At 36.4% G+C, this 21,083-nt stretch overlaps 1 protein-coding gene across 6 annotated transcripts in view; it reads right to left on the bottom strand.

Moving 5' to 3' along the window:
• Positions 1-21,083, bottom strand: part of TOGARAM1 (TOG array regulator of axonemal microtubules 1) — a 78,448-nt gene that overhangs the window by 53,678 nt on the left and 3,687 nt on the right. For 5 of the 6 annotated variants that reach the window (XM_027521655.1, XM_027521656.1, XM_027521661.1 and 2 more), the window contains exons 2-3: positions 10,356-10,512; positions 6,612-6,746 (exon numbers count right to left, since the gene is read on the bottom strand). In XM_027521655.1, the coding sequence (XP_027377456.1) occupies positions 6,612-6,746; positions 10,356-10,512 (292 nt within the window). The remainder of the gene's footprint in view (positions 1-6,611; positions 6,747-10,355; positions 10,513-21,083) is intronic. The other variant, XM_027521657.1, reaches the window with a different exon arrangement.

Genomic DNA, 21,083 nt, shown 5'->3' with positions numbered 1-21,083 from the left:
CAGTCATCATCCTGTCTCCTTCCATTTTGATCCTCTTTAGAATTATCTAGGTCATCCTTGGTCCTGTGTTCTTTCACATGAATTTTGGGGTTAGCTTGCCATGCTCCATTAAAGATCCTGTTGAGATTTTGACAGAAATGAAATTGAGTTTCCTTGTTTAAAAATATAGGATCACAAAAAAAATGCACGATCTCTTTTAATTTATTCAGGCCTTCTTTTATGTCTCTCAAAAAAGTATTTTAGTTTTCATAATGAATGCCTTTTCTTAGGCCTCCATATACTTACAAATTTTGTTGATACTGTAATTTCTTTCTTAAAAATCATTTTCTGAATATTCCTGGTATCTGGGAACTTTACTCACCTTTCCATTTGGCTTTTATATCTAGCAACCTTGCTAAATCATTTATTATTTTAATAGTTTTCTGTATATCCTTCTGGATTTTTTATATAGATAATCCAAAAATGGTAATAATGATGAAAAATACGATGGCAATGACGAGAACTAATCTTTATTGAGCTAATATTCATGTGTCAGGGGGTGTTCCAAGTATTTTCTATGTATTACCTAATTTAATCTTCACAACAATTCTGTGGGGTAGGTACCATTCCTATTTTATGGATTTAAAAAAAAGGACAGAGTTAGGAATACTAAGTAAGGAAATACTAAGGAAATTATCGAACTCAGGCTCCCTGGCTCCAATCCTTTGCTCTAAACCACTATATTACACCATGTTTTATCTGCTTAGAAAGCTACACCTTCCAAGACTGAACCAGGAGAAAAACAGAAAATATGAACAGACCAATTACTGGTAATGAAATAGAATCAGTAATTTTAAAACTCCTAAAAAACAAAAGTCCAGGACCAGATGACTTTCACAAGTGAATTTTACCGATTACCTATCCTTCTCAAACTATTCAAAAAAAATTACAGAGGAAGGAACACTTCCATATTCATTGTATGAGGACCACAGCACTCTGATATCATATTCAGAGTGCTGGATCACACAAAAAAGAAAACTGCAGGCTAATATCACTGATGAACATAGATGTAAAAATCCTCAACAAAACACTAGCAAACCAAGTCCAACAATACATTAAAAGGTTCCTACTCCATGATCAAGTGCATTTATGCCAGAGATGCAAGAATTTTTCAGTATTTATCAATCAATGTGATATATACCACATTAATAAATTGAAGAATAAAAATCATACGATCATATCAACAGATGCAGAAAAAGCTCTTAATAAAACTCAACATCCACGTATAATAAAACCTCTCCAGAAAGTGGTCACGGGGGAAACATACCTGAACCTAATGAAGGCCACATATAATAAACACACAGCTAACCCCATATTCAGTGGTGAAAAGCCGAAAACATTTCTCTAAGATTAGGAACAAGACATAGATACATACTCTCACCACTTTTATTCAACATAGTATTTGAAGTCTTAGCCACAGCAATCAGAGAAGGAAAAGAAATAAAAAGAATCCAAACTGGAATGGGAGAAGTAAAACTGTCGCTGTTTGCAGATGACATGATACTACATATAGAAAATCCTAGAGACACTACCAGAAAACTACTAGTAATCATCAATGAATTCAGTAAAGTTGCAGGATACAAAATATACAGAAATCTGTTGTAATTCTATACAATAACAACAAACTATCAGGGAATTCCCTGGCAGTTCAGTGGTTAGGACTCTGTGCTTTCAATGTCAAGGGTCTGGGTTCAATCCCCAGTTGGGGAACTAAGATTACACAAGTCGTGTGGCACGGTCAAAAATAAAACAAAACTATCAGAAAGAGAAAAAAAAAAGGCAACAATCTCATTTACTATCTCATCAAAGACAAAAAAATACCTAGAAATAAACTTACCTAAGGAGGCAAAAGACCCATACTTGTTACATGATCAGACAATGATGAAAGAAATTAAAGATGACACAAATAGATGGAAAGATATACTGTGTTCTTAGATCGGAAGAATTAAGATTGTTAAAATGACCACACTACCCAAGGTAATCTACAGATTCAGGGCAATCCGTATCAACAGACCAATGGCATTTTTCACAGAACCACAACAAAAAATTTTTAATTTGTATGGAAACACAGAAGACCCCAAATAACCAAATCAATCTTGAGAGAGAAGAACAGAGCTGGGGGAATCGTAGTGCTAAGAAAACTGGACAGTTACATGTAAAAGAATGAGATTAGAACATTTCTCTAACACCATATACAAAATATAAACTCAAAATGGATGGAAGACCTAAATTTAAGACCATGTACTATAAAATTCCTAATAGAAAACATAGACAAAATACACTTTGACATAAATCGAAGCTGTATTTTTTTAATCTATCTCCTAAAAAATAGGAAATAAAAGCAAAAATAAACAAATGAGACTCCAAGCTTTTGTACAGAAAAGTAAACCACCAACAGAATGAAAAACTGTGCTGTATGCTAAGTCACTTCAGTCATGTCCAACTCTTTGCGACTCTATGGACTGTAGCCCTCCAGGCTCTTCTGTCCACAGGGTTCTCCAGGCAAGCATACTGGAGTGGGTGAACGTTTCCTCCTCCAGGGGATCTACCTGACCCAGGGATTGAACCCTCACATCCTGCATCTCCTGCCTTAGCAGGTGCACTCTCTACCACTGAGCCTCCTCGGAAGCCTCTGCTAACATCAAGGAAATGCACATCAAAACCACAAGGAAATGTAACCCCACACCTGTCAGAATGGCTATCATCAAAAAGTACACAAATAACAAACATTGGCAGGGATGTGAAGAAAAAGGTACCCTCAGACAATGTTGGTGGGAACGTAAATTGGTGCAGCCACTGAGGAAAACAGTACAGAGGTCTCTCAAAAAACTACAAACAGCACCATAATATGACCCAGCAATTCCATTCCTGGGTATATATTGGGGAAAAAAAAAAAAAAACACAACACTAATTCAAAACGATACATGCACCCCAGTGTCCATTGCAGTGTAATTCACAATAGCCAAGATACGGAAGCAACCTAAGTGTCCCTCAACAGATGAATTGTTAAAGAAGATGTAGTGTATATTAACAGTGGAATACTACTCAGCCATAAAACAAAATAAAAGTTTGGCATTTGGCGCAACATGGATGAACTTGGAGGCTATATTATGCTAACTGAAGTAAGTGAGACAGAAAAATAAATACTATTTGATATTACCCCCTTCATGGACCGCAGCCTTGTTGTGGCAAAGGGGCTTGTGTAACCCAATGAAGCTATGAGGTGTGCTGTGCAAAACCACCCAAGACAGAATGGTCATAGTGAAGAGTTCTGACAAAACGTGGTCCACTGGAGGAAAGAATGGCAACCCACTCCAGTATTCTTGCTGCAAGAACCCCGTGAACAGTATGAAAAGGCAAAAAGATACGACACTGGAAGATGAGCCCTCTAGGTTGGAAGGTATCCAATACACTACTGAGAAAGAACAAATGGCAATTACTAATAGCTCCAGAAGAATGAAGCAGATGGGCTGAAGCAGAAATGACAGAGACATCACTTTGCTGACAAAGGTCCATACAGTCAAAAGTACAGTCATGTACAGATGTGACAGCTGGACTATCAAGAAGGCTGAGCACCAAAGAACTGAGGCTTTCAAATTTTGGTGCTGGAGAAGACTCTTGAGAGTCCCTTTGACTGCAAGGAGATCAAACTAGTTAATCCTAAAGGAAATCAACTCTAAATATTCATTGGAAGGACTGTTGCTGAAGCTGAAGCTCCAATACTTTGGCCACCTGATGTGTAGAGCCAACTCACTGGAAGAGACTCTGATGCTGGGAAAGACTGAAGGCAGGAGGAGAAGGGGCAGCAGAGGATGAGATGGTTGGAAGCATCACTGACTCAATGGACATGAATCTGAGCAAACTCCGTGAGATAGTGAAGGACAGGGGAGCCTGGCATGCTGCAGTCCATGAGGCTGCAAAGAGTCAGACACTCAGCGACTGAAAAGCAACAATATGTATCACATATATCAATCTAAAAAATACAACAAACTAGTGAAGATAGTAAAAAAAAAAAAAAAAAATCAGACTCACAGATATAGAGAACAAACTAATGATTACAAGTAGGGAGAGGGGTGGGGGGAGGGGCAATATAGGGTTAGGGGAATAAGAGATAGGATATAAAATAAGAGATAAGATATAAAACTATTACATATAAATAAGCTACAAGGATATATTTTACAACACAAAGAATATGGCCAATATTTTATAATAACTATAAATGGGCTATAACTTTAAAAATTGTGAATCACTACATTGTACACTTGTAACTTAAATAATACTGTAAATCAACTACACTTCAACTTTAAAAAAGGCAATCTGTAATTTTTTTAGAGGTTCCCTCAAATTTTCTGTTTTTGAAGAGTTTCCAAGACAACAGACCTAGCTTATTATATAACAAATAAAACATTTTTCTGAAGACATAAATGACTATGTATGCATTAGTCACTCAGTCTTGTCCAATCTTTGTGACCCCATGAACTGTAATCCCCAGGCTCCTCTGTCTATGGAATTCTCTAGGCAAGAATACTGAAGTGGGTTGCCATTTCCTTCTCCAGGGGATCTTTTCCATCCTGGGATCGAACTTGGGTCTCCTGCATTGCAGGCAGATTCTTTACCATCTGAGCCATAAGAGAAGCCATGTATGTATGGCTTATATCATTTGACTATGTATGCCATATACCATTTCCTTTTAATTCATATCTAACATGCTTAGGACCTCTACCTCTACCTAAACCTTATAGGAGACTTAAATGGTCACAAATTTACATATACAACCTACTAGTAAGTTAAATCTTGACTTTAGAAAAACATAATATTCCTTTAGTAGCTGCTCTAATAAGTATTCTGAGAGGTGAGAGTCCCTTGGACTGCAAGGAGATCCAACCAGTCCATTCTGAAGGAGATCAGCCCTGGGATTTCTTTGGAAGGAATGATGCTAAAGCTGAAACTCCAGTACTTTGGCCACCTCGTGTGAAGAGTTGACTCATTGGAAAAGACTCTGATGCTGGGAGGGATTGAGGGCAGGAGGAGAAGGGGACGACAGAGGATGAGATGGCTGGATGGCATCACTGACTCGATGGACGTGAGTCTGAGTGAACTCCGGGAGTTGGTGATGGACAGGGAGGCCTAACGTGCTGCAATTCATGGGGTCGCAAAGAGTCGGACACGACTGAGCGACTGAACTGAACCGAACCAAAACCAAAGACACCCTGAAGACCTGATTAAACACTGACAGTGGAGGCCGTCTACAGAGGTAACGCAAGCATGGAGGGGTATCTGGAAACAGAAGAGATGAAGCAACACAGAAAAAGCCTCTCTATTTCTACTAATCAGCAGTCTCAAAGGTATCTTGTCCAGATGTGGGGAAAAAAATCTCTATCATTAAGAAAGATAAACTAAACAATAGAGATAAACTATCTTAGTGTGAATAACACCATAAAGAAAAACACTACTACACTTTATGTAGTCATGTGGCCCTTTGGAGTGGGTGGAACAAAGGACGGTTAAAGTGGAAATGCTATATTAACTCCATCTTCTTTACTAATTTCAAATAAGCATTGTTTTTTCATCAATAAATAAAGACAGACGTACATTTCAATCACTCAGAAAATTTTAGTAAAGGATATACAAAATATCTCCAAAATTTCTGATTTTATCCTACTTCTAAGTAGTAACTGTCATAGCTATTAACTAGCATAGAAATGGAAGACATGCCTTCAAATCCAAAATTCATATGTCTGACAGCCAGCCTCAAACTCTCCATCTTGTTCTATCTTATGAATATGTAAGATACTTAAAATGATAGCTGGTTAAGCAGTCATGAGTCCTAATAGGAGACATAATAAATTCTAAATAGCTTTAAAATTGAAAACTGTTATGGACGCATATATATGGAATTTAGAAAGATGGTAACGATAACCCTGTATGCGAGACAGCAAAAGAGACACAGATGTATAGAAGTCTTTTGCACTCTGTGGGAGAAGGCGAGGGTAGGATGATCTGAGAGAATAGCATTGAAACATGTATATTATCATATGTGAAACAGATCGCCAGTCCAGGTTTGATGCCTGAAACAGGGTGCTCAGGGCTGGTGCACTGGGAGGACCCTGAGGGATGGGATGGGATAGGGAGGGAGGTGGGGGGGTTCAGGAAAGGGAACACATGTACACCCATGGCTGATTCATGTCAATGTATGGCAAAAACCACTACAATACTGTAAAGTAATTACCCTTCAATTAAATAAATTAAAAAAAAAAAACAACGTTATGGAAAATAACTGTCTTCTGCTACCATAGTACTCCTTATGGGATAATTTTATTTTCAATTACTTGGTATGAAAATGTTCATCTCTACGATGAGTTTCTAAAGTCTCTAATTAGTCATATTTATATCAAGAGTACTAAACCTAACATTTCAGTTTAACAGTTATGAAAAATTTGATTAAAATTATTATTAAAAATAAAACATCCCTTTCTGTAGTAAGTATAATTATACAAAATAACATATTAGATTTGGAAACCCCACAAAATATTTGTAAACCATTTGTATTCAAATAAAGTTGGAATTTAAACCTTTATCTTGATGACTGTTAGTTGTCCCCAGGTATTGTAAGTCAGAATCCACACTGCCAGTTTTACCACATATCTGTGAAAATCCAAGTTGTCCACATTTCCCAGAGAGATTTGTCTGATGAGTCCCACTAGTGCCTTTGGAAGGAGAAGAAAGACATAAAATCAAAAGTTTACTTCATGAACATAACTAATTCACAAATGTTGTGTCCTTTGTGTGGGAATAAATATAAGAGTATATGTACATTAAGCCAGGCGGCAAGAAAGATTTGCCTGCAGTCAGATTTGCTGTTGGCAGATCTGATTAGTGACAGGGGTTAAAGGACAGAAGATGGACTGGTCAGGCATAGAGAAAAGAAAAATATGTTGAAAAATATATACAAAGGCAGTTTCTTCCTATATGTTCCCGTCTCTCACCATGGAAGGTTTCTCTGGACCTCGATTTCCTTCTTCCAGGATTTGTAGTAAATTTACACTCTACTCAAAAAGGTCTACTGCGGGACTCGTTTTCCTTCTTTCCTAACATGTAACACACATTTGGAGAAGGCAATGGCACCCCACTCCAGTACTCCTGCCTGGAAAATCCCATGGACGGAGGAGCCCGATAGGCTGCAGTCCATGGGGTCGCTAAGAGTCGGACATGACTGAGCGACTTCACTTTCACTTTTCACTTTCATGCATTGGAGAAGGAAATGGCAACCCACTCCAGTGTTCTTGCCTGGAGAATCCCAGGGACAGGGGAGCCTGGTGGGCTGCCATCCATGGGGTCGCACAGAGTCAGACATAACTAAAGCAACTTAGCAGCAGCAGCAGCAACAACACACATTCACGTACTTTCTAAGCTTACCCAGGTGTATTTTCCAGATCCCTTCCCTCCCACCTGCAACTTGTTAAGGTTATTTCTGGGCAGGGGAATAAGTCTGAAGGAAAAAAGGTGATATTGACCTCTCTGATGTTTAGTTCATTCTCTATAAAATTCCTTGTATGTAGTTCTAAAATTCTGATTTTTATAATTCTATGATTTCAAGCCCCTTTATCCAGCATGAACTGGATGTCTGCTAAGTTAATTCTTAACTCTATACTCTGGTTAAGTGAGAGTTGGACTATAAAGAAAGTTGAGCACCGAAGAATTGATGCTTTTGAACTGTGGTGTTGGAGAAGACTCTCGAGAGTCCCTTGAACTGCAAGAATACCAAATCAGTCAATCCTAAAGGACATCAGTCCTGAATATTCATTGGAAGGACTGATGCTGAAGCTGAAACTTTGGCTACCTGATCTGAAGAACTGACTCATTGGAAAAGACCCTCATGCTGGGAAAGATTTAAGGCAGGAGGAGAAGTGGATGGCAGAGGATGAGATGGTTGGATGGCATCACCGATTCGATGGACATGAGTTTGAGCAAGCTCTGGGAGTTGGTGATGGACAGGGAAGCCTGGTGTGCTGCAGTTCATGCAGTCACAAAGAGTTGGACATGACTGAGCGACTGAACTGAATTAAATACTCTGGTTATACTTTCTCTGTAAATCTTGCCTCACTACCAACCACAAACCCTTCTCTTCTCTAAAATTCAGCTCAAGTTCAACCTCTTTCTTGGAGTTATAAACTACTTCAATACCTATGATCTCTTCCTTTCTTGAATTGTTATAGTACTTATAATTTATATCATTCAACCTAACATTAAGTTACATGCTGTCTTATTCTCTCTTTAAAATCTGTACAGTTAGGTAAGAAATTCTAGATGATACAAAAAAACACAGGCTTTATAAAAATCCCAAGCAATGCTTCAAACTTAACTGGATATATTCTTGCATTTCTTTTTCTCTATCAAATAAACATTCAACTACACAATCATTGTAAGACCTCATTTTTATATGAAAATATTATGGAATTTTATTGCATAAAGATCTACAAATTCTCCTAGGGTAACAATGTTTTCTAAATATTGTCTCATAGCCAATAAATTTCAATAACTGGTATCACTTGGATCTTAAGTAAAAGACAAACTTAAATCTTTATCTCATACTCCACTTTCCACTGCTAAATGATTTCCTTTTGTCAACACATTACCATTTTTCTAATTACCTGGGTGCTAAGTCTAGAAATCTTTTTCTATTTTATGTCATCATCATATTTTTCTGATTATTCATTTCTAGTCAATCTGTAAACAACCTTGTCACCCTAGGTGCTTTGTTCTTTAACGAAACAAGTCTCCATTAGCTCCCTATAGCTTACAAGTACTAGCTCAAATTTTTGAATCTAGAACACAAGGGTTCCCCACATTCCAATTACTCTTTGACCATCTAAAATGAAACTTGCCTTTATACTGCTGTCACAAATCTCAAGCCCATTCCTAATGTGAGCCTTTGCTCTCCTCATACCTCCTCTTAACATCTGGAATCATACATATATCCCAAGCTCAAGTATTATCTCCTCTTTAATGATTTTTCTAACTGATAAGGCCCATGATGGGACAATGTCCTCAGAATAATATAATATTTACTTTCTATAACACTTACTTTAGGCAACTAAACATCTTCCCAGTTGTTCTGGCCAAAAAACCTTAGAGCTCTTTCAACTTCCCTCTCACACTCCTACACAACCCATCAGTAAATCACAGTAACTGTACCTTTGACTTATAATCAGGATCCAATCACTTTTCACTATAATCACTGCTGCACTGGTCAAAACCTCCATTGACTCCAGCCTGGATCACAACAGACTCCATGTTTTCTCCCTTGCCTGCATTAATCCATTTCAAATGTAACATCCCCCAAGTCTGGAAAGCAAGCCAATTGATGTTACTTCTTTTCTCAAAATATTCTTCAATATTTTGAAGCCCATTCAATAGTTTATTAGGCCTTAAATAGGAAACCGTATTATTCTCCTCAATTTAATTTTCTACTTCTCTTCCCCTTACTCTTTTCATTCCAGATTTACTAGCTTCTTCGATCTTTCTCAAATATGTCCTGTACTCTGCACTAACTGTTACCTCTTCTTGGAATCATTTGCTGTTCTCTCATGGTATCTATGTGGTTTGCTCCAAATATTCCCTTCTCAATATGGCCTTCTTTCATCACACTATTTAAAACAGGCCCTCCTCTATATTCCTCTTCTTTGCTTATTTTTTTCCATAGCATTTATCACCATTTAATTTACTCTGTTTTGCATTTATTTAATGTTTGCTTTGCCCCAACTAGAATGTAAGATTAATTAGGCAGAAAGTTTTCCCTATTTTGTTGACTGCTATATCCCCAGGCTTCCATGGTGGTTCAGTGATAAAGAATCTGCCTGCCAAGCGGGAGACACAGGTTCAATCCCTGGGTTGGCAAGATCCCCTGGAGAAGGAAATGGCAAACTATTTCAGTATTCTTGCCTAGGAAATCCTATGGACAGAGGAGCCTGGTGGGCTACAGTCCATGGACAACAATAAATATATCCAGTACTTAGAAAAGTATCTGCACATACTTAGAAACATATCTGTACACAGGATATACTCAGTAAACATGGGTTGTTGATGAAGCAAATAATGCCTTACATTAATACCCAAAGGATTTCAGTGAGAAACCCTTCCCGGATCTTATGAGACAATTGTGTCAAACTGTCCATTCTTATCAGGTCTTTAACAAATATTATTGAATTTGAACTGTCTGCCAGATTATAAGTTCTAACAGGTTCTGAATGAACTATGAAGATTAGAGAAATCTTTAACTTAGTTCAACATGTTCATTACCTGCAACTTTCACTTACCAGCAGAACATATAGGAAGAGAATCTGGGTTAAATTCCCGACTATTCTGAAATACGGTTCTTGACGCTCTTTTTCTGCTAAAACATAAATCATCGTTGACTGGCATTCCTTGAGATGGCTTTAATTTTGGAGATGGAATGAAATCATATGCTGAAAACTATAAAAACGGAATAACAAATCAGCAAATGTAGTTAAGTCTACTTGGTAATGAATATGATGGAATAATTTAGACTTAATTATGAAATTCAGATTAAAAGAAAAAATTAATAAATGTATCAAATATACAATGATACAAATAAACATCCACATATAGTACAGTACCCTAGCAGTATTTTTTCTTTTTTTTTTCCCTAGCAGTATTTTTTCATGCCGTGATATAAATGCTAATTTTTTTTCCTTTCTCAAACCTTACCCCAAATGTTTTCTGTACCTTACCTTCCTAGAGTTCACAACTGGTAGCTAGGAAGGAAAGAATGCAAATGACAAAAAGAGTGAAATGATGACTTGAATAAAGGGAAGAACGTTTCTGATTCAGCAGCATGCCATCTTTGAGCAGTGGACAATAAATGCCAGTTGAAGATCACTGAACCAGCAAGCACCCCACTTTACTCTTCTTACTGAGGCAAATTTACTATCCATAATCTGTAGCCCAAATGTAAATGTAATCTATATCACGGTTCCCTTAGGAGATTTTGATGAGAGGTCTTTTAGTTAAAACCAAAAACATAATACTTTATATACGCCTAGTACTTTATCATTTCCAACTCCTTTTCCACATACCCAGTTTGATCTTTAAGGTACAAGAGTGCCAGAACAGAATTTTGAAACTCAACCTAATCATAGTTAAAGAACTACGTAAAAGCTTGATTCAAGTGTTACGAATCCTTCACCAATAATGGCCTCGATTGTTCTGGATCATTTCACACTGATCATGGGTACAGAACATTTTAAAAACTGAGTGAACAGACAAGAAATTATATTTACTGTCCTTATATTTATTTGGAGCTTAAAGACACAATCAAATCTACACATGCAGTGAACTGTAAGTCTTCTCAGGTATGCTTAGCAAACTTTGTCAAGTGTCAAATAGCAATGAAATACAATAAAATTACAGATACACCTATTTGAAAACTTCTTAGCTATTTGACTATTACAAGATTAAGATTATCAAATAGATATCAAGTAACTTGTTATTCCTCATCCAATTTTGTGGGAAAACCATTAACTCGTTCAAAAATTAACCCCCAAAATACCAATGAGAAGTAATGAATGCTTCAGCAGAAAAAGGCCTGATTTTACTTTTTCAAAATCCAATATTATAATTTTTGAGACTGATTATAGGCTTCCCTGGCAGCACAGTGGTAAAGAATCCACCTACAGTGTAGGAGACATGGGTTCAATCTCTGGTTTGGGAAGATCCCCTGGAGAAGGAAATGGTAACCCACTCCAGTATCCCAGCCTGGGAAATCCCATGGACAGAGAAGCCTGGCAGGTTATAGTCCGTCAGGGTTGCAAAGAGTCAATCATAACTTAGTGACTAAACAGTAATGATGACTGATTTTATAGCAGTCAGTATGCAAAGGAGGGAGCCTCCGAACCCAGGGATCGAACTCAGGTCTCCTGCATTGCAGGCGGATTCTTTACCAGCTGAGCCACCAGGGAAGCCCATGAAAAGGACACAATGGAATAAAAATGAAACCAATCACAGTCAACTTTTGATTAGATACATTAAGAGAAAATATACTAACCCAGTTAATATCATGAGTAATCCAGAGATAATTCTCCAGTATGGAATGCATTTACATTAGATTTACTCTGTAATTAATCTCTTTTTAAAAAAATGTTTTTATGTTGGAGTATAGCCAATTGACTGTTGCGATAGTTTCAGGTGGACAGTAACGGGCTGCAGCCATACAAATAATATATCCATTCTCCACTAAACTCCCCTCCCATCGGTAATTAATTTCTACTTAGAGAACAGAACATTAGAATGTATGACAGTGAAGACAGCAACTAGGGATAGTGGTAATGAGGGTGGAGATACAGTGGGCAGTAGTAGCAGTGGAGAATATATCTGCTAGTGTGGCATTTTCCAGGGTTTAGGAGAAGTCAGTCAGGAATTACATTCTGCTGTAGAAAAATCTGCCAATATTTGAAAGCAGACTGTAGGACATACCAATTATTATTAACATGACCAATTATTATTAACATGAGAGGTCCTTTATGGTCTTTCTCAAAAGTAGGTAAATTATTTTCATCAGGATAAGCTTTGATGGGACTAAACACTAAACAAGGGAAAAGGAATGAGTTAGCATAAAAGGGAAAAGTACACATATAGTTTGCAAAAGTTGTGAGCTAAATTTAGAAAATATGAAGCAGTCTGTTTAGAGCATCTTATGACTCTTAGATAGAACTGAGTTTTCAGTGTTTGAAGTTAATGTCTTAAAATTTAATTCATTTAATTCCTTGTAGGAAATGAAAGTGTTATAAAAGGTGAGTTTCACATTTAATATTAACAATGATTTGAAATTCACATAGTCTAATCTACTATTTTAATCTCGCTATTTAGTAACTCTTAACCTTTGGACTTGACTCCTAATATATTTTTCATAAAAACATTTCTTTGACCTAACACATCTTAGTTCAACTTTTGGCAAGGAGTGTTAAGGACATCACAAAAATAGTTTTAATTCTACCTTGGTATAGGTAGTAGCAAATTATCAGGATAACACCTTTTAATAGCTAACTCTCTCAGAAACCACCTACACTCCTGCCCTTATTGGGCTCATACTAAATTTATCTTAATCTCCAGCCTCCAGTTTTTGGACCTTCATTTTCTACTGGTTCTTTCTAGTTTTACCTGAACTTCAACCTTGCCTCTTAATGACAGCCATTAAAAAAAGTTTATTCCAATTACCTCCAAAATCACCTTCTGAAATATCTTTGTATGTTTTTTCAAATCATTTTCTACGCAAACTTTAAGAAAGCACAGTTGTGATACCAAATACAAGTTTTATCTCCTACTTTTGCACATTCAAGGGAAAACATAGACTGTGAGTTTAATTAATGGCCTCGGTTACTAGGTTAAAGAACAAGAAAAAAATGTTCATAAACTTAAAGGTTTTTAATACATGGCATGTACTTGTACAGAAAAAGTTCACAGAAAAATTTTACTTCAGATGGCTCTTTGGACAAATCAGACTCAGTAGAAGGCAGCTATTTGTCTTTGCCCACATTTTATCACTGTGTAAAAATAATAGTATAATTGTTTGTGCAAATTTGAACTTATCCGCTCAGGAAACACCTCATTAACTTAAATTTCCTAAATTTCCTCTACTGGTTTCACTGGTTGTATACCTTAACATTACTCCTTTTCAAATTATAAAATTGCAAAATCACATGTTCAATTAAATTTCACAATAGATAATATCTTTATTAACACAGATCAATTTTTATAATGCCATAAATGTTATAATGCTTAATATATTATTTATAATTCCCAGACTCTTAAGATTTTAGACTAACAAAATGGAATGAAAAAAATTAAACTATCAAATATAGTTGATAGGTTCATATAGTCAAAGCTATGGTTTTTCCAGTGGTCATGTATGGATGTGAGAGTTGGACCATAAAGCAATGTGAGTGCCAAAGAATTGATGCTTTTGAACTGTGGTGTTGGGGAAGACTCTTGAGAGTCCCTTGGACTGCAAGGAGATCAACCCAGTTAATCCTAAAGGAAATCAGTCCTGAATATTCATTGGAAGGACTGACGCTGAAGCTGAAACTCCAATACTTTGGTTACCTGATGTGAAGAACTGACTCATTGGAAAAGACCCTGATGCTGGGAAAGATTGAAGGCAGGAGGAAAGGGGACGACAGAGGATGAGATGGCTGGATGGCATCACCGACTGGATGGACATGAGTCTGAGTAAGCTCCAGGAGTTGGTGATGGACAGGGATGCCTGGCGTGCTGCAGTCTAGGGGGTCGCAAAGAGTCAGACACAACTGAGCGACTGAACTGAATTGACAGTTGATTTACAATATGGTGTTAATTTCTGTTGTACAGCAAAGTGACTTGATTATATGTGTGTATTCTTTTTCATATTCTTTCCCATTATGGTTTATCACAGGATATTAAATATAGTTCCCTGTGTTAAATATGCTTTTAATTTATCCTTGTCTGTTATACATTATAGGATAACCATCAAACAAACAGGTTAAAGGATATACAAAAGCCTCTGGATGATGACAAAATGCATGTTTATTTCTGTCACTTAAACCATTATAAAAAGGACATATATAGTCATGGAAAGAATAAAAAGACAGCTCTTGGTTACATGAATTTCAGTTTTTTTCTGTGAGGAAACAAAAGTTGGTATCTTTGGGTGAGGTTATATTTAATATATATAACTGACACTGCCTGAGGTTAAAAAGTTACAGGGAAATAAAAGTAGGTACCCAAGGAAATGCATATGTTTTCTCCATTTATCATGATAAGTGCTATGGTTTTTTTAGACCATAAAATCAATATAATGTATGCATTATCTTATTTAATATTCTTAAGGTTTAGTTTTCAAAACTTATTTTAAAATTACTTTAAAGTTTTTAAATAGACCTGAGAATAGATATGCTTTTGGATTGCTCTTAATTTTAACAAGTACTAAAAATAAGTTTTTCAGGAATTCCCTGGTAGCCCAGTGGTTAGGACTCAGGGCTTTCACTGCCCTGGCCCAAGGTTCAATCCCTGGTCAGGGAACTAAGATCTTGCAAGCCGTGTGGTGCAGTCAATAACAACAACAACATAAATAAATAAACAGAAAAAAGTTTTTCAAATACTTCAGACATCTTGATAAAATTTTAAGAAGAAAAATAATGACTGCTTATTGGAAACAATCCAACATCTGCACTGATATTAGATATATTTTCAGGATTGTTCATGATTTTGACATGTTTTAAAACTAAGGGTTTTTCTCTTTTAGACACTCCAATCATATTTTTAAAAGAACAGGGAGGGAGGTTCAAGAAGGAGGGGATATGTATGTACCTATGGCTGATTCATGTTGAGGTTTGACAGAAAACAACAAAATTCTGTAAAGCCATCATCCTTCAATTAAAAAAAAAAAATAACAAACAAAAACTACTTGCTGGAAATAACGTACTATCCAAGGAAATTTCAATTTTTAGGATTAAGTTCACACCAAATACATTACTGCAACTTAGTGATTTGGGATTTTCTATTACCTTTAAATTTGTCACATTAACTATTCTAAATCTTTCCCACATTCTTCAAATGTCTGATTCTCCATTTTCCATTCTCAGCTTGGTTCTTCATTTACCAGATTATGGAAGTCTAATATTAGAGCCCTGCCCTTAACATGTGACTCACAAATCAGCAGCATCAGCAACAACTAGAAGCCTACTAGACATGGAGTCTCAGAAGCCCTCTCCAGACAAACTGAACCAGAATCCGTACTTTAACAAGACTCTGAGGGAATTTTTATGGACATTAAAATTTGATAAGCACTATTCCAGAGCTCATTGTCTTCAATGTCCAGAGCTTCATTCTTTTGGTTAAAAAAAATCTGCTGTCTCAAAATCTTTCTGAATCCTAAGTTATCTTCCTTTAATTTTTTCCTCCAGTTCCAGAAGAAAAAAGACTTCTGCCTCTGTTCCAAAGCTAATCTCTCTATATACTTATGTTCTTGATTCATTCAGTATATAACGACACTAATTCCTTGCCTTTCCCTCTCAATTTGATTCTCAACTATGATTAGAGAGATCAAATCATATATTCCTTGCAAATCTAAGATCTACCACAGTACAGAGTAAGCAAGGTGAAGTCAACAGTGGCTCTTTGCTACTTTAAATGAGGTGGTTCCTATTTAAAAAGAAAACTTAGTGATAACTCATCCTGCTACATCCTACTACATCTTGTTTGGTCTTTTCTTTTACCCTCAAACCCTGAGATTCGACTTTCTCACTGAGATATCTGTGGATACTGATTGCAGACACAGCACTGCTAGTACTGTTATATAAAAAAACAACAACAGTCATTATCAACACAGTGCTTACCATTACTGAAGAAAAAGAAGTCATGGTTCACATGGGCTAAATACCAAAAGAGGAAAAAAATACTAGGCAGTGCTTTTAAGTGGAGAAGGAAATGGCAACCCACTCCAGTGTTTTAGCCTGGAGAACCTCAGGGATGGGGAAGTCTGGTGGGCTGCCGTCTCTGTGGTCACATAGAGTCGGACACAACTGAAGTGACTTAGCAGTAGCAGCAGTAGTGCTTTTAAGAGTAATCTATAAGCTTGAACTTGGCTTCACACTTAGTGGATGACCAAAAAGATGCTTAATAAATGTTTAGTGCTTGTATTAATAAATATTTTCTTATCAGTTCATCTCATAAACTTATAAATTTAGTCTCTAAAACCACTTTTTCCCATGTCTCACTGACTTTTCAGTAACCAAATTTTCTACCTTAAAAAAGCTATAGAACCTAATAACTACATATACAAGTGAAGCAAGTATGCTCCTTACTTTTCAGTCTAGGTTACCGTGACACTTAATTCATTGCAGAGAAATCTGTTAAGAAAAATATAGCTAACATGGTGGCCAAGTAGTGATGGCTGATTATTGGACCCCACTAACCCATTAAAATAGTCCTAAAAGCACAGAAAGAGATGCAAAGTTAGAATACCACAAGAATCTGCTTATCATAGTATACGTTGGGGCATAAAAATAGTCAACTAAACGGTAGAAACAAAATTAAAACATATAAATATTCAAAATTAAGAACAACTAAACCAACTGATATTATATAATCTAACATGAAACAGCCATTAAAGATCCTACTATAGATTATTTGATGTCAAAGAAAAAAAATTCATGATAAAGGAGAGAGACTTTCGTGTATGGAAAAAATAACGTCATTAGTATACACAAACTGAAATGGCACTTGAAGATGAGGCAACAAAATGTTCACCGAATGCTTTTCTCAGTAGTGAGACTGCTGAAAATCTTAAACTTCTTCTTTGTGCCTTTCTGAATTTTCCAAATTTTCTATAACAAGCACATACAACTTTTAATAATCAGATGAATTATTAGGAGGAAATTAAGAAAGATAAAATTATGAGAAAAGTATCTTCAAAAATTATTTTACAAGTAGCTAGCTGATATACAAGAATAAATCATGCTTTTTCTGATTTCATTCTCCTCAAAAATCTCTCCTGCTTTTAACAGTGATGATGTGCTTCCTGAAACTCTCTTTACTTCACTTCTAAAACCTTTGTTCTTTCTTGTTCTCTTGCAAGTCTTAGGCACTCTTTCTCTTTTCCTTGTTTGGTTCTGTCTCCTACTGCTATTCCCTAAACGGGGCTGCATGCTGAGACTGAGACTTAAGCACTATGCTCTTGTTCTGAGAGCTCCTCAAATCTCACAGTTTCAACAAATTACTTCTCAATATGTGACTTTCAAGTCTACACCCTAGTTCTTTCTTTGTCTCTTGAATAGTGGTCTTCAACAAATTCAACCAAGTGTTCTTCCACTATCTAAAACTCATTTTCCCTTGTTGGGTCTTTCTTATTCATGGATTTATTATGCATTTTTGTCACTTCAATCAAATCTGAGTTATCCCTCTTTCTCTTTATCTTCCTTTCCTCCAACACTTTGGCCACTAAATCCTTTGAAATGCCTCTTACCTGATACCCTGCTAATTCTAATGAAACTCAACAACGCACACGTAAAGTAGTCCAATAAATGTACTAACTGATCTTCCCAGTCTCCAGTCTCCACCTTCTCAAAAAAAAAAAAGAAAATCCCACACAACTTAGACATTGCTGCTGTTGTGATTAGCTTTCCTAAAATACTGCTTAAAAAAAGAGAAGGAAAAAACCAAAACCAAACAACCCCTGTAGTCTCAAACCACTGTCAAAATAATAGACTAAACTCTTTAATCTGGCATTCAAGGGTCTCCAGTCTGCAAGGGCCTGCTGTTTTAACCTTTCTTTTTTCCTACCACTGTTATACATAATAATCCCTCTAAGCAAACTAATCTATCTTCAAAATGAGCTACAGGACTATGTAACTGAAACATTTCTGAGTTTTTATAGACGCATCTTATGTCATTAACTTGCTCTATGTGGACAAGACAGAAATAACATTTTAACAATAGACTGCAAATGTTAAAATTAAGCCTGGGCAAGAGTCAGTACAAATTAGAAGAAGGGTCACATCATTCTGGAAAAGGCAAAACTATGCAGACAGTAAAAGACCAGTGTTTGAGAGGAGTTAGGAAGGGAGGGATGAATAGGAGCACAGAGAATTTTAGGGCAGTGAAATTATTTTGTGCGATACTACAGTGATGGATATGGGTCATGGATATATTTGTCCAAACCCATAGAATGTACAATACCAAAAGCAAATCCTAATGTCAATGCACGTTCATCAGTTGTAACAAATGCACCGCTTTAGGAGAGACGGTGTTAGTGAAGGAGGTTTCATGTGTGGGTGTGCAAAGGGGTTTTAAGGAAACTCTGTACTTTCAGTCTTGTTGTGAACCTAAACCTGCTCTAAAATATAGTACTGCGCTATTATTTTAAAAATATACATGTACTTTTAAAAACTGCACACATAAAAATATTTAGGTATTTAATCCCTGTCATTCATTATGATAATTTCCAATGTATCAATAATTCTTCTACAGACAATTTCTGAGCAAGAAAGTACAGTCAATCTTCCAAATCGATGGGTTCTGCAACCACAGATTCAACTGTGGATTGAAAATATAAAAAAAAAAATTCTAGAAAGTTCCCAAACGCAAAACTTCAATTTTCCATTCTTTGGCTATACATAGCATTTACACTGTACTTATGCAGCTATTTACATAGCATTGACATTGTATGAAATATTATAAGTAATCTTAAAATGACTTAAGGTATACAGGAGGAGGTTCTAGGCACCAATAAACATGCCATTTCATATAAGGGACTTTAACATCTACAGATTTGGTATGCTCCAGGGTCCAGACACCAACCTCCCTAAGATACTGAGGGACAACTGTAGAGCTTAATTTCTGGGATAATTTTTAATTTGACTATCACTTCTTTCAAAAGCAATATATGTCTACACTAGAATTTCAGAAATGTACTATTTTCAGATTCTTGGCACTTTGGCCAGCACCAGAATCTTAATACACTAACATTTCTTTTTTTTTAGGCTGGGCTGCATGGCTTGTGGGATCTTAGTTCCCTGACCAGGGAACTGAACCTGGGCCAGGGCAGTGGAAGTGCCGAGTTCTAACCACTGGACTGCCACAGAACTTGCTACACTAACATTTTAGACTTGACAAATAACAAGCAGTGTTAAAAATCAATGCTTACAGAAAATCATTCACTCCCAGGTGGTTTTAAAATACATGAGAAAAACCATATGATTAAATTGTGTAAACAGGAAAATTACTTTAAAAATAACTTTAGAATTAAAAAGAACAAGCGGGAACACTGTTCACCTCCATCCATACTGCAAAAGGCATGAACTCATTTACAAAAATGATCTCCGTACCTGGCCCTTGCCTACATTTCTAGTTTCATCTTCTGCTACTTTCCACCAAACGGGTTCAGCTGTGCAGAAATACACCATTTCTTATTAATTTGGGAAATCCTTTTATAATTTAGTATCTCTGAACATTATTTCTTCAGTCTGAAATTCATCAGGACACATCCACACTAAGCAAATTACTATTCATCTTTTATCATGTCATTTGAACCACCTACAAACAAATTAAGAAAAGTTTGACCATATGAGTGTTGGATAATTCTAAGCATAGAAACAAACAAGTGCAAAGAAATATTGAGCTTTAGTAGGTAGTCAGCTGTTGTTGATACTGGTGTAGTAATTATGTTTTGTGTATGAATATCAATAAATGTAACTGATATTAGAGACCAGAAGCTGTAACTCCAATACTTTGGCCACCTGATGTGACGAACTGACTCATTGGAAAAGACCCTGATGCTGGGAAAGATTGAAGGTGGAAGGAGAAGGGGACGACAGAGGAGGAGATGGTTGGATGGCATCATAGACTCAATGGGACAGGGAGGCCTGGCATGCTGCAGTGCATGGGGTCGCAGAGTTGGACACGACTGAGCGACTGAACTGAAATGATATTAGGAACCAGGGTTAAATTGTGAGAGAAAGGAGATATAAACATGGACTAAAGGAATATGAGAAAGTCTTGTAGTGCTGGATTTGATTGGAGGTATCAATATGAATTTGTTAAAAAAAAAAAAAAAAAAAGGTATTCCTAGGTTCTATCCACTGAAAGAGTCAATCCACAATGATAAGCAACACCACTGAGCATGTCTATACTCTGACTTTGGTTTTAAAATTCCACTTTCTAATTTAAAAAGCATTTCCTGGGCTCTTGGAAAAAACATTGGCTCCAGGTCTGGAGCAAGAAAAATACAAAGTAACCCTGGGCATCATACCATGTTTAAGTTAAGGAAGTGTTCAAAGACTTAAAGAGTCATGTTACAGGACACAGGAGCCAGCCACCGGTCAAATCAAATTTGAGACAACTTTAGTGTCAAAAGGAATACTCATGCATTTAATTATTACACGTAGAATAAAACAGAATGCCAGGTAACAAATACAGAAGGAATGTTAGACTTTTCAAAAAAGTTACCCTTTTTTGTAGTCCCCAATGTAATAAATGATCATTAGTGGATCATT

This window comes from Bos indicus x Bos taurus, chromosome 21 (assembly GCF_003369695.1).
Source record: "Bos indicus x Bos taurus breed Angus x Brahman F1 hybrid chromosome 21, Bos_hybrid_MaternalHap_v2.0, whole genome shotgun sequence".
NCBI lineage: Eukaryota > Metazoa > Chordata > Mammalia > Artiodactyla > Bovidae > Bos > Bos indicus x Bos taurus.
Note: the sequence above shows the minus strand (reverse complement) of the source record. Positions and strands in the feature narration are given on the sequence as shown.